The 14,613-nt window shown below is 40.9% G+C and overlaps 1 protein-coding gene across 1 annotated transcript; it reads right to left on the bottom strand.

The window, feature by feature from the left end:
* Positions 1–13,146: 13,146 nt before the first annotated feature.
* LOC130980938 (uncharacterized) lies at positions 13,147–13,968 on the bottom strand. Its single transcript, XM_057904579.1, has one exon. The coding sequence runs from the start codon at positions 13,966–13,968 to the stop codon at positions 13,147–13,149; it is 822 nt and encodes a 273-aa protein (XP_057760562.1).
* Between the last annotated feature and the right edge of the window lie 645 nt (positions 13,969–14,613).

The following is a 14,613-nucleotide window of genomic DNA, read 5'->3' as shown; positions in this document are numbered from 1 at the left end:
TGATGAACAAAGAAAAATGTTATTGAAAATCTGAAAAATCATGAAATTGATTCTTGAAGCAAGAAAAAGTAGTGAAAAAGCAAAAGCTTGCGAAAAAAAATATTTTGGCGAAAAAAATAGAAAGAAAAAGAAAAAGCAAGCTGAAAAAGCCAATAGCCCTTAAAACCAAAAGGCAAGGGTAAAAAGGATCCAAGGCTTTGAGCATCAATGGATAGGAGGGCCCAAGGAAATAAAATCCAGGCCTAAGCGGCTAAATTAAGCTGTCCCTAACCATGTGCTTGTGGCATGCAGGTCCAAGTGAAAAGCTTGAGACTGAGTGGTAAAAGTCGTGATCCAAAGCAAACAAAGTGTGCTTAAGAGCTCTGGACACCTCTAACTGGGGACTTTAGCAAAGCTGAGTCACAATCTGAAAAGGTTCACCCAGTTATGTGTCTGTGGCATTTATGTATCTGGTGGTAATACTGGAAAACAAAGTGCTTAGGGCCACGACCAACACTCATAAAAGTAGTTGTGTTGAAGAATCAACAAACTTAACTAAGAGAATTAATAACACTATATGAAATTCTAAGTTCTTAGAGATGCCAATCATTCTAAACTTCAAAGGATAAAGTGAGATGCCAAAACTGTTCAGAAGCAAAAAGCTACAAGTCCCGCTCATCTAATTATAATTAATATTCATTGATATTTGGAATTTATAGTATATTCTCTTCTTTTTATCCTAGTTGATTTTCAGTTGCTTGGGGACAAGCAACAATTTAAGTTTGGTGTTGTGATGAGCGGATAATTTATACGCTTTTTGGCATTGTTTTTAGTTAGTTTTTAGTATGATCTAGTTACTTTTAGGGATGTTTTCATTAGTTTTTATGTTAAATTCAAATTTCTGGACTTTACTATGAGTTTGTGTGTTTTTCTGTGATTTCAGGTAATTTCTGGCTGAAATTGAGGGACCTGAGCAAAACTCTGAAAGCAAGGCTGACAAAGGACTGCTGATACTATTGGATTCTGACCTCCCTGCACTCGAAATGGATTTTCTGGAGCTACAGAACTCTAAACGGCGTTGGAAAGTAGACATCTGGAGCTTTCCAGCAATATATAATAGTCCATACTTTATTTGGGATTAGACGACGCAAACTGGCGCTCAACGCCAGTTCTACGCTGCATTCTGGAGTCAAACGCCAGAAACACGTCATGACCCAGAGTTGAACGCCAGAAACACGTTACAACTTGGCGTTCAACTCCAATAAAAGCCTCAGCTCGTGTAAAGCTCAAGCTCAGACCAAACATACACTAAGTGGGCTCCGGAAGTGGATTTATGCATCAATTACTTACTTTTGTAAACCCTAGTAGCTAGTCTAGTATATATAGGACTTTATACTAATGTTTTATTCAATCTCTGGATGCCTAGTCCTTAGACCTTCATGGGGGCTGGCCATTCGGACATGCCTGGACCTTTCACTTATGTATTTTCAACGGTGGAGTTTCTACACACCATAGATTAAGGGTGTGGAGCTCTGTTGTACCTCAAGTTTTAATGCAATTACTACTATTTTCTGTCCAATTCGATTTATTCCTGTTCTAAGATATTCGTTGCACTTCAACTTGATGAATGTGATGATCCGTGACACTTATCATCATTCTCACCTATGAACGCGCGTGACTGACAACCACTTCCGTTCTACCTTAGACCAGGCACATATCTCTTGGATTCCTTAATCAGAATCTTCGTGGTATAAGCTAGAATTGATGGCGGCATTCATGGGAATCCGGAAAGTCTAACCTTGTCTGTGGTATTCCGAGTAGGATTTCGGGATTGAATGACTGCGACGAGCTTCAAACTCCTGAAGGCTGGGCGTTAGTGACAGACGCAAAAGAATCACAGGATTCTATTCCAACCTGATTGAGAACCGACAGATGATTAGCCGTGCTGTGACAGAGCATTTGGACCATTTTCACTGAGAGGATGGGATGTAGCCATTAACAACGGTGATGCCCTACATACAGCTTGCCATGGAAAGGAGTAAGAAGGATTGGATGAAAGCAGTAGGAAAGTAGAGATTCAACAGGGACAAGTGGTGGACGAAATTGCAATCACACTTTTGCAATTCCGCACAACTAACTAGCAAGTGCACTGGGTCGTCCAAGTAATACCTTACGTGAGTAAGTGTCGATCCCACGGAGATTGTCGGCTTGAAGCAAGCTATGGTTATCTTGTAACTCTTAGTCAGGATATCAATAATTATCAGGGTTGATTGTAAAAAGTAAAAGAACATGAAATAAATACTTGTCTTGCAGTAATGGAGAACAGGTTGAGGTTTTAGAGATGCTTTATCTTCTGAATCTCTACTTTCCTACTGTCTTCTTCTTCATGCATGCAAGACTCCTTCCATGGCAAGCTGTATGTAGGGTTTCACCGTTGTCAATGGCTACCTCCCATCCTCTCAGTGAAAATGTTCAACGTGCTCTGTCACAGCACGGCTAATCATCTGTCGGTTCTCAATCAGGTTGGAATAGAATCCAGTGATTCTTTTGCGTCTGTCACTAACGCCCAGCCTTCAGGAGTTTGAAGCTCGTCACAGTCATTCAATCCTTGAATCCTACTCAGAATACCACAGACAAGGTTTAGACCTTTCGGATTCTCTTGAATGCCGCCATCAATTCTATCTTATACCACGAAGATTCTGATTAAGGAATGCAAGAGATATCTACTCAATCTAAGGTAGAACGGAGGTGGTTGTCAGGCACACGTTCATAGGTAAGAATGATGATCAGTGTCATAGATCATCACATTCATCAAGTTTAGGAACAAGTGATATCTTAGAATAGAAGCAAGCGTGATTGAATGAAAAACAATAGTAATTGCATTAATCGATCAAGACACAGCAGAGCTCCTCACCCCCAACCATGGGGTTTAGAGACTCATGCTGTAGAAGATACAATGAGAAACGTGTAAAGTGTCATGAGGTCCAGATACAATATCAAAAGGTCCTATTAATAGTGAACTAGTAACCTAAGGTATACAGAAATGAGTAAATGACGTAAAAATCCACTTCCGGGGTCCACTTGGTGTGTGCTTGGGCTGAGCATTGAAGCTTTCATGTGTAGAGACTTTTTCTGGAGTTAAACGCCAGCTTTTATGCCAGTTTGGGCGTTTAACTCCAATTTTTGTGTCAGTTCCGGCGTTAAACGCCGGGAATTCTGAAGCTTATTTGCAACGCCGATTTGGGCCATCAAATCTCGGGCAAAGTATGGACTATTATACTTTGCTGGAAAGCCCAGGATGTCTACTTTCCAACGCCGTTGAGAGCGCGCCAATTGGGCTTCTGTAGCTCCAGAAAATCCACTTCGAGTGCAGGGAGGTCAGAATCCAACAGCATCTGCAGTCCTTTTCAGCCTCTAAATCAGATTTTTGCTCAGGTCCCTCAATTTCAGCCAGAAAATATCTGAAATCACAGAAAAACACACAAACTCATAGTAAAGCCCAGAAAAGTGAATTTTAACTAAAAACTAATAAAAATGTAATAAAACTAACTAAAATATACTCAAAACACACTAAAAACAATGCCAAAAAGCGTATAAATTATCCGCTCATCAACAAGCATCTCCATACGCTTATCTGAAATTCCCACCATTAATTTACATAAGTATTTCTATCCTATTTTATTTATTTTTTAATTATCTAATCCAATCACATTTGAATCAGCTTGACTGAGATCTACAAGATGACCATAGATTGCTCCATACCAACAATCTCCGTGGGATCGACCCTTACTCACGTAAGATATTACTTGGACGACCCAGTACACTTGCTGGTCAGTTGTGCGGAGTTGTGACTAAGTGTGATTCACGTTTGAAAGCGCTACCAAGTCTTTGGAGCCATTGTTGATGATCACAATTTCGTGCACCACATGCATGCAATTTTCGAAAATTATTTTTAAAAAAAATTAAAACATGCAATTGACACCAAACTTGTGACTTGACTCTAGACTCAAACAAGAAACACAAAATATTTTTGCTTTTTTTGATTTTATTAATTTTTTTGTGTTTTATTTTATTTTTTTCGAAAATATGTTGGAAAAAGAAAATAAGAAATTCAAAATTTTTAATAAGAATTCCAGGAATCTTTCAATGTTGGCCTGAAGCTCCATTCCAAGGGTTGGACATGGCTTAATAGCCAGCCACCTTTAAGATATAAATCAGGCATACAACAGCTGATATTTCAATTAACTTGCCTCTATGCTGATGGTTTGGAAGCCTCAGTCCAAAAGAATTAGACATGGCTTTACAGCTAGCCAGATTTCAACATGTTTCATGAAACTCTAGAATTCATTCTTAAAAATTTTGAAAAATTTTCGAAAACAGGTGAGAACATTTTGAAAAATATTTTGAAAAATATGTAATTTTTTTGAAAACATTTTGAAAAGAAAATAAAAAGAAAATTACCTAATCTGAGCAACAAGATGAACCGTTAGTTGTCCAAACTCGAACAATCCCCGGCACGAAATTGTGATCTCTAACAATGGCACTCAACTTGAGATGCGCATTTATAACTCAGCACTTTCTTCACAACTTCGCATCACTAACCAGCAAGTGTACTGGGTCGTCCAAGTAATAAACCTTACGTGAGTAAGGGTCGATCCAACAGAGATTGTTGGTATGAAGCAAGCTATGGTCATCTTGTAAATCTCAGTCAGGCGAATAATAAATGGTGTTAGAGTTTTCGAATAATAAACAAAAAATAAAGATAGAAAAACTTATGTAGATCATTGGTGAAAAATTCAGATAAGTGCATAGAGATGCTTGTTCCTGTTGAATCTCTGCTTTCCTACTTCGTTCTTTCAATCCTTCTTATTCCTTTCCATTGCAAGCTGTATGTAGGGCATCACCGTTGTCAATGACTACATCCCATCCTCTCAGTGAAAAAGGTCCAAATGCTCTGTTACGGCATAGCTAATCATCTGTCGGTTCTCGATCATGTTGGAATAGAATCCATTGATTCTTTTGCGTTTGTCATCATGCCCAACAATCACGAGTTTGAAGCTCGTCACAGTCATTCAATCCCAGAATCCTACTCGGAATACCACAGACAAGGTTTAGACTTTCCTAATCCTCATGAATGCCGCCATCAATTCTAGCTTATACCACAAAGACTATGATCTCACGGAATGGAAGGCTCGGTTGTCAGGCGAGGGCAACCATGAGTCCTGCATCAGGAATCCAAGAGATACACACTCTAGCTCTCGCTTGTAGAACGGAGGTGGTTGTCAGGCACGCGTTCATATGGATGGATTATGATGAGTGTCACGAATCATCACATCTATCAAGTTGAAGAACGAATGGTATCTTAGAACAGGAATAAATTGAATTGGATAGAAAATAGTAGTAATTGCATTAAAACTTGAGGTACAGCAGAGCTCCACACCCTTAATCTATGGTGTGTAGAAACTCCACTGTTGAAAATACATAAGTGATAAAGGTTCAGGCATGGCTGAATAGCCAGCCCCCAAAACAAAAACCAAGATGTAAAAAAATCCAGATATGGAACGAAGATGTCAAATACAATAGTAAAATGTCCTATTTATACTAGACTAGCTACTAGGGTTTACAGAAGTAAGTAATTGATGCAGAAATCCACTTCCGAGGCCCACCTGGTGTGTGCTTGGGCTGAGCTTGAGCTTTACACGTTCAGAGGCTTCTTTTGGAGTTGAACGCCAAGTTGTAAAATGTTTTTGGCGTTCAACTCTGGTTCGTGACGTGTTTCTGGCGTTTGACTCCAGAATGCAGCATGGAATTGGCGTTGAGCGCCAGTTTACATCATCTAATCTTAAATAAAGTATGAACTATTATATATCGCTGGAAAGCTCTGGATGTCTACTTTCCAACGTTATTAAGAGCGCGCCATTTGGAGTTCTGTAGCTCCAGAAAATCCATTCGAGTGCAGGGAGGTCAGAATCCAATAGCATCAGCAATCCTTTGTCAGCCTCCTTATCAGAGTTTTGCTCAGGTCCCTCAATTTCAGCCAGAAAATACTTGAAATTATAGAAAAACACACAAACTCATAGTAGAGTCCAAAAATGTGAATTTAGCATAAAAACTAATGAAAACATCCCTAAAAGTAACTAGATCCTACTAAAAACTACCTAAAAACAATGTCAAAAAGCATATAAATTATCCGCTCATCAACACCCAGCTTTATTTGGCCTCCTTAGGTGCTGGCGTGCCACGCCTCATCACTCAAGTTGCACGGCTTAATGGGAGTTCTTGAGCTGGCGTGCCACGCCTTCGATACCAAGTGGCACGCCCAGCTTTTGCATTGTCTCCTTGTTCACTGGCGTGCCACGCCTTGGTCCTCAAGTGGCACGCCCAAGTGAACTCTAGGGCTGGCGTGCCACGCCTTCGACACAAAATGGCACGCCATAGTGATGGTTCTTTTAGTAACGAATTGGCGTGCCAGGCCCTGCTTCTGTTGTGCCACGCCCCTTTGATGGTCTTCAATTTTGCTCTCTGGAATGTTGTACCAGCGTGCCACGCCCAGCTTCTGGCGTGCCACGCCAATACATCTTTGTGGTGTCTGTTCCAAGTGGCACACCTGCTTCACACGCCCCACTTGTTTTGTTGTTTTCTTTCCCATTTTTGATGTCTTCTCCACCTGAAATCCAACACAAACTCACAAAGCAATGTACTATAATATTCATCAATTAAGGCATGAATTGCAATGATTAAATGAGATTATGCCTCTTTTATGGTCCTTTTTATGCAATAAAAAGGGTAGATTATGTAAGTCATCACAACACCAAACTTAAGCTTTGTCCCAAGAAAATCAATGTGAGTGGTCTTTTTGGTGAATTGAGACTTGACCTTGAATGGATGTAATGTAACTAGGAATTGGACTAAGTGCTCAACACATGCATGAGTGTTTTGAATATCACAAAGAGCTCCTAGATCCTTAAGGATTTTTCCAAGTATGTGTCTTAGGGGTCCTTTTCATTGATTGTCACCTTGAAGTAGTAAGGGTTAACTCTTTCTTTCTCTTTTGTGCTTCTTTTCTGTTTATTGACCACGACTCTAAGTGTTTTGTCTCAAGACAACCCTTTAGTTAGGCTTTCAATCAACACTCCCAAGCCAGTTGACTTTAGGGTGCTAGGTGTTGAAACACCCCTGAGAATTTACTTGCCCAGGCCTCTTCTTGACACATCTTCACCACAAAGCAACTACTAGGGGTTCTAACTCTTTTTGAGTTTTTCAATGTTTCTCTTCCCTCCTTAGTAGTTGATGCTCAGAGCCTTGGGTCTTTGTTTCTTACTACTTCTTGGTTCTATAGATATTCAAGGAACACCCCTCAACTTCTACTTGTCATGACTTCTAAGACTAGTTACTTTTCATGACTCATTTTTTTTTTCACTTCATTCAAGGTTCTTCACTTAGTCTTTTGTTCCTTAATTCTTTTGAATAAGCTTTCTTGGTCTTAGTCTCATTTACTCTTGTTCTTACACACTCACAACAACTCTTATGGAGACAAACTCTACTTTATTGATGAAAATAAAGACTACAGTTATCATTGCATTTTCTTTCTTGCATATCAAAGGACTCACAAAAGACTTCAAGCAAAATAAAACATAAACTATCCTAACATTATCAATTATTCTCAAACATAAAGTAAACAGATAAAAAAAACTTAAACAGAATTCAGGAATTTGGGAAATGTCAACCATGGAACTCAACAACCTTATGCAGCTTCTTTAGTTCATTGGCCCCTTGCCTTTGTCCTTCTTCTTGGAGGGGGAGGAGTCATCTCCACCCTTTTTGGAGGATCCTTCTTGTGCTTTCTTGTCCTTGGGCTTCCAGAAACCCAGCCTTCTCATGTAGGACTTCACATTTTCTTTGTGCTAATACACAATTTCCTCCTGCCGTCCACTGAGTTCCTCCAATTTTTGCATATAGGTGGGGTAACTGGGATTCAAGTTGGCTACTGCATTGCACAAGGAACTCAACTTAGTTTGTTCATAGCAGTCATATTCCCTTCTTGCTATATTTCTAACTTCATAGAGGTGTCTGAATTCAGCAAGGCTGTTCATTTGATGTAATTGATGTTCCAGTATCATCCCTAAGCTACCTTGCACTTCTCCCCAGTTGATCTTTCCTTGCTGTTCCTTTAGTTGTTCAGAGCTTCCTTGGAGGTCGTGTATTTTCTCATTCACTTGGTTCCATTGCTCCTTTTGGCTACTTTGAAAGTTGTTGACATCTTCCCTTAATTGATACAGATCTCCCTTCATTTGGTGCACGTCTCTTTGCAGCTGCTCCCAGTTCATTCCATCAGGAAATTATTGGTATTCTTGGTATGGTGGTGGTTGAAGTGCCAAAAATTATGGTTGCTCCTCTGCCTCCTCTTCCTCTCGTTGTTGTGGTTGTGGCACACGAGCATGAGCTCTATGCTCTCTAGCCCTTTGAAGTGGATTGACGGCCAACACCTTGGCCATCTTCTTGGCAGTTATAGGCTTATCATGCTTCACCAACACCTCATCAATCACCTTCTCAACTCCAGCGTCATCACATAGCTCTTGTATGATGCTGGAGAATGCCAATCTTGTGCTCTCGTTAGTACTTTTCAGTATCTTGTTGATGTTGTTGGCAATCAACTCCCCAACATTCACGTCCTCTCCCTTCATTATACTGTATATAAGTACAGCCCTCTCCTTGGTCACCTCATATGTGTTTGATGTAGGGATCAAAGATCTTCTCACAGAGTCTAACTACCCCCTAGCTTGGGGGCTCAAGTCCATTCTCCTCAGCTGGTTGGATTTTCCATCTTTGTCATTGATCCATTGCACATTTAGTACACAGATTTCATTCAGGATTTCATCAAAGCCTGGGTCTGGTTGCTTCATCCTCTCCTTATAACTCCGAGTGGAGTTGATCCTTTTCACCATCAGCACCCTTTCTATGTTAAAGGGACTATAGTCAATGGACTTCCCGCTCACATAGCTAATATACCCATAAGTTTGCCCTGGCTGTGGCACGGCATTAGCATAAAATTCCATTACCACTCCTTCCACCACTTTCTTTGGTGGGTTGCAGAAGAGTGCCCAGCCCCTGTTGTTGATCTCAATGTTGATCTCAAGGTGCTCATTCCTTCCTAGTTGGAACCCGGCCTCTGAGATGATCTCCCTCTCACACACCCAACCATAGAATTGGTTTTGGTTGAATGCTGAGAGAAATTTGTACTCATTAAAGTTTGAGCTTGAGGAACCTGAGGTTGGTTCTTTGGTCTTTCTTTTCTTTGAGGTTGAGGATCTTGGTGGTGCCATTGGGTGGAGAGGGAGAGAGGGTGTTTGAGGGTTCTGAGATATTAATGGAGTGTTGCAAAGAAACACAAGCAAAACAAAGTTTTGCCCCAACACCAAACTTAGCACTTGATTGTCCCAATCAAGTAGAAAGATAGATAGAAAGAAGAACGAGAAAGAAAAAAAAAGAAAGGTCTCTGTGAGTTTGTTTTGTGTATGGAAGTGGGAGGGAAAGGGGAGGGTAGGGGATTTATAGGAGTGAAGGGTGTGGTTCGAATGGTGGGAAACGAAGGGAACTCAATGTTTTCCACTTGGGGAGTAGCGCCTAGCGTGGGAAGAGGCGCCAACCCTTATCCTACTGTGCCCTCTGCATATGTTGAGTTCCAAAGTTTAAGTACACTTTAACCTCCTTGTTATCTATCAAGTGGGCCCCATTTAATCTCCTGAAAAAAAAAGAAACCGAAAACCCCATCAGTAATGACAAAATGATCCTCCACATTCCTTTTCAATGCTAGTGAATGGAGTCGCAACTGATGGGTGTCCCTTGCGACACCAAACTTAATTCATTTGCATCTCAATAAATTGGGTTCATTATTGAGTTTTTAATGTGTTCATGGGGAAGAAGTAATTCCAATCCTTTCACATTCTTTGCTTCTAATCTTCCCTGAACACATTAAAATTCTCATTCAAGCTTCCATCAATGTATTAAATGCTTCCAAATTGAGTGGTATTGGGCTTGCTGATTGATTCTCGTATGGTAGTGGCCACACCAAACTTAATCTCTGGGCTTACTCCATAAAAATTTAATTTATCCAAATGGTTGTAAGCCTAGATCAACTTGGTGAGTGGCCACACCAAACTTAGCTTTTTAGCTATTTCTTAGCCCAATCACTCATCATCATTAGTAAATGCTTTCATCCAGCTGCACTTCCAAAAATAGGAGACAATTTAACTCACAAAGCTATCTTAACTATCAAAACTGAAATTAACTTCCTAAGCTAATATTCACAATCTACTTCTAATAAAGCAATGAATCAAAAGGATATAAAGTGTTGGGTTGCCTCCCAACCAGTGCTTTTTTATCGTCACTAGCTTGATGTTCTTCTTTTTTCAGTTGAGGTGGTAGCTCACTCTCCTTTCATCCAGTGAGTCCCCCAGGTAATGCTTGAGTCTATGGCAATTTGAAGTGAAGGATAACTGTGTTTTGTCCTCTATGAGCTCCACTTGACCATAGGGGTACACTTTGATGATGGTGAAGGGTCCAGACCATCTAGACTTAAGCTTTCCAGGGATGAACCTAAGTCTAGAATTTTACAATAACACCTTTTGTCCTTCAGTAAACTCCCTCCTTGCTATCTTTTGATCATGCCATCTTTTTGTATTCTCTTCGTAGATCTTTGCATTTTCATATGCTTGGTTCCTAAGTTCTTCCAACTCGTTGAGTTGCCTCAGCCTCTTTTCTCCAGCAGCTCTCTCATCAAAGTTCAGTAGTTTTAGAGCCCAGAAGGCTCTATGCTCCAGTTCAACTGGCAAGTGGCAAGCCTTGCCAAATACTAGTTGGTATGGTGACATCCCAATGGGGGTCTTGAAGGCTGTCCTGTAGGCCCATAAAGCATCGTCTAGCTTCTTAGACCAGTCCTTCCTTGAGCTTCCAACAATTTTTTCGAGAATCCTTTTTAGCTCCATGTTAGAAATCTCTGCTTGCCCGTTGGTCTGCGGATGATAAGGGGTTGCCACCTTGTGTTTGACTCCATATCTGAGAAGGAGTGCTTCTAGTTGTTTATTGCAGAAATGTGTCCCTCCATCACTAATGAGTGCTCTAGGAACTCCAAACCTGCTGAAAATGTTCTTTCTTAAGAAGCTCATTACAACTTTGTTGTCATTTATGGTGGTGGCAATAGCCTCCACCCATTTTGACACATAATCTACAGCCACAAGTATATAACTATTTGAGTAGGAGGATGGGAAAGGCCCTATGAAGTCAATCCCCCACACATTGAATAGTTCTAGCTCCATTATAAATCTCTGAGGCATCTCATTATTCATGGGTAGATTGCCAGCCCTTTGGCATTCATCACACCTTGACACCAAGTCCCCTGCATCCTTGAAAATGCTTGGCCAGTAGAATCCACATGGGAGCACCTTGGCTGCTGTTCTTTCTCCACTAAAGTGGGCCTCCATATGCAGATCCATGACATTGCCAAAGCACCTCTTGTGCTTCTCCATGGGATATACACCTCCTCAAGATCCCATCAGCACACTTTTTGAACAAACAGGGCTCATCCCAGATATAGTATTTGGCATCTTTGATGAGCTTTCTCCTCATGTGTTTGTTGATGTTGGTTGGTAGTTCCCTAATGCCTTGAAATTGGATATGTTAGCAAACCACGGGTTCTCTTGTATCATCATCAATTGCTCATCTAGGAAGCTTTCATTCACTGGAAGATGGTGTGCTCCTTCTTCTTCTTGTAGGATCCTTGAGAGGTGGTCAGCAACTTTGTTCTCTGCTCCACTCCTATCCTTAATTTCGATGTCAAACTCTTGGAGTAGCAGGATCCATCTTATTAGCCTTGGCTTGGATTCTTGTTTGTTAAGCAAGTATTTAAGTGCTGCATGATCAGTGAATACAATTACTTTAGAACCAATGAGATATGATCTAAATTTATCATAAGCAAAGACAATGGCAAGTAATTCCTTCTCTGTAGTGGTGTAGTTCTTTTGATTCTCATTAAACAAATGACATGCACCAATTTATCCTTCTTCTATCCTAAAACAGCATCCACAGAAAAATCTAATGCATCACACATCAACTCAAAGGGTAGATCCCAACATGGTGGTGCTATGATAGGTGCAGAGGAAAGTTTGTTCTTAAGCTCCTCAAAGGCTAACATGCATTCATTATCAAAAACAAAAGGCACATTAGAGACAAGTAGGTTGCTCAATGGCTTGGCAACCTTAGAGAAGTCTCTAATAAACCTCCTATAGAAACCAGCATGTCCTAAAAAGCTTCTAATTGCTTTGACATTGCAAGGTGGAGGTAACTTTTTAATCACCTCTACTTTTGCCCTGTCCACTTCTATGTCCTTCTTTGAGATTTTATGACCAAGGACCACTCCTTCCGTAACCATCAAATGTCATTTTTCCCAGTTTAAAACAAGGTTGGTCTCTTGGCATCTCTTTAGCACCAAGGCTAAATGATGCAAGCAATCAGAATATGTGTTACCAAATACAAAGAAGTCATCCATAAACACCTCAATAAACCTCTCAATCATGTTTGAAAATATGGAGAGCATGCACCTTTGGAATGTTGCAGGTGCATTGCACAGTCCAAAGGGCATCCTCCTGTAAGCAAAAGTACCATATGGACAAGTAAATGAAGTTTTCTCCTGGTCCTTTGGGTCTACAACTATTTGGTTGTAACCCGAATAACCGTCAAGAAAGTAGTAGTATTCATATCCAGCCAGCCTCTCGAGCATTTGGTCCATGAATGGTAGGGGGAAGTGGTCCTTCCTGGTGGCTTCATTGAGCTTCCTATAGTCGATGCACATGCGCCAACCAGTCACTGTTCTTGTTGGTATCAGCTCATTCTTCTCATTTGGTACAACAGTGATTCCTCCTTTCTTTGGAACTACTTGTACTGGGCTCACCCAAGGGCTGTTTGAGATGGGGTAGATCACCTCAGCTTGCCACAACTTCAACACTTCCTTCTGGACTACCTCATTCATGGTTGGATTCAACCTTATTTGTTGTTGCCTTGAGGGCTTAGCACCTTCCTCATACACATTGAAGGGCTGATCCCTTTTAAGTCTGTGAGTGTCCAGCCTATAGCATCCTTGTGTTGTTTCAGCACTTGGATGAGCTCCTTTTCTTACTCCTTACTCAAGCTTGAGTTGATGATCACTGGGTAGGTGTTGTTGTCACCTAGATAGGCATATTTCAAGCTTGGAGGTAGGGTTTTTAGCTCTAGTTTTGGTGCCTCTTCTCCATTGTTATCTTTGTGGTTTGTCATGATTGAATATTCCATGGTTCCTTGTCGTGGTTCTTCACGTGGTGCTTGTTGCTCCAATTCCATACTTCTTTCATATTGCTCTTCTTCCAAAACTCCTTGGACTATTTGTTCTATGGTTTCCACCATCATGCATTCTCCTATTGCTTCCTTGGGATAACTCATTGCCTTGAAGACATTGAAGACCATCTTTTTCTCATGTAATCTCAAGACTAGTTCTCCTTTTTGCACATCAATGATGGCTCCAACAGTAGCTATGAATGGCCTTCCTAGGATAATTGAAGTGTTTGCCTTTTCTTCCATATCCATCACAACAAAGTTAGCTGGGAAGATGAATTCTCCCACCTTCACCAATAAATCTTCCACCACTCCATGTGGAAACTTGAATGTTCTGTCAGCTAGTTGGAGTACCATTCTTGTTGGTTTGGCTTCCTCAATTCTCATCCTACTCATCATGTTCAAGGACATGAGATTGATGCTAGCCCCCAAGTCACATAAAGCCTTTTCAATAGTGATATCCCCTATGATGTAGGGGATTTGGAAACTCCCTGGATCCTTCATTTTCTGGGGGAGTTTCTTTTGTATGATGGCACTACATTCCTCAGTTAGGACTACAGTCTCCTTTTCTCCCCAGTTTCTTTTTCTTGTCATGAGCTCCTTCAGGAACTTTGCGTAGAGGGGCATTTGCTCCAGTGCTTAAGCAAAAGGTATGTTGATTTGGAGCTTTTTGAATATTTCCAAAAATCTGAAAAATTGGCTCTCCTTCCCATCCTTCCTTAGCCTTTGTGGGTATGGTGCCTTTGGCACATAAGGCTTTAAAATTGGCTTTGGTGAAGATGGGCTAGGGACCTCTTCTTTCTTCCTGTTTTCAGGCTTTTTTGCAGCTTCTTCTTCGTGGTTCTCCTGGTTTTGGGTGGCTTCTTCTATCACTTTTTCGCTTCTAAGTGTGATGGCCTTGCACTTCCCTCTTGGGTTGGCCATGGTGTCACTTGGAAATGTGTGTGTAGGCATTTGGATTTGCTTGGATAAGAACCCCACTTGTGCTTCTAGCTTTGAGATTGTTGCACCTTGGTTCTTCAAATTCGACCTGTATTCTTCTTAGTTTGCATCTATCTTCTTTTCAGCTTGTGCTTACCTTTCCAAGAGGGTGGAAATGGCCCCTGTGAGCTGTGATGATAGCTGTGCTATTGTGGCCTCTACTCTCTCAAAGTTACCCTTGATTTCACACGGTTGTGAGGTCAGGGTTAGTATGTCTTGATGGTGGTATGTTTGCTAGTTGGAAGGATATGATGTGTGAGGTGGATTGTGGTAAGGTCTGTTGTTATTTGA

The sequence above is a fragment of the Arachis stenosperma genome, chromosome 5 (genome assembly GCF_014773155.1).
Source record: "Arachis stenosperma cultivar V10309 chromosome 5, arast.V10309.gnm1.PFL2, whole genome shotgun sequence".
NCBI lineage: Eukaryota > Viridiplantae > Streptophyta > Magnoliopsida > Fabales > Fabaceae > Arachis > Arachis stenosperma.
Note: the sequence above shows the minus strand (reverse complement) of the source record. Positions and strands in the feature narration are given on the sequence as shown.

Bases quoted from the DNA above. Each gene is read 5' to 3' on its own strand.
- LOC130980938 (XM_057904579.1), bottom strand. From the start codon at position 13,968: ATGCCCCTCTACGCAAAGTTCCTGAAGGAGCTCATGACAAGAAAAAGA.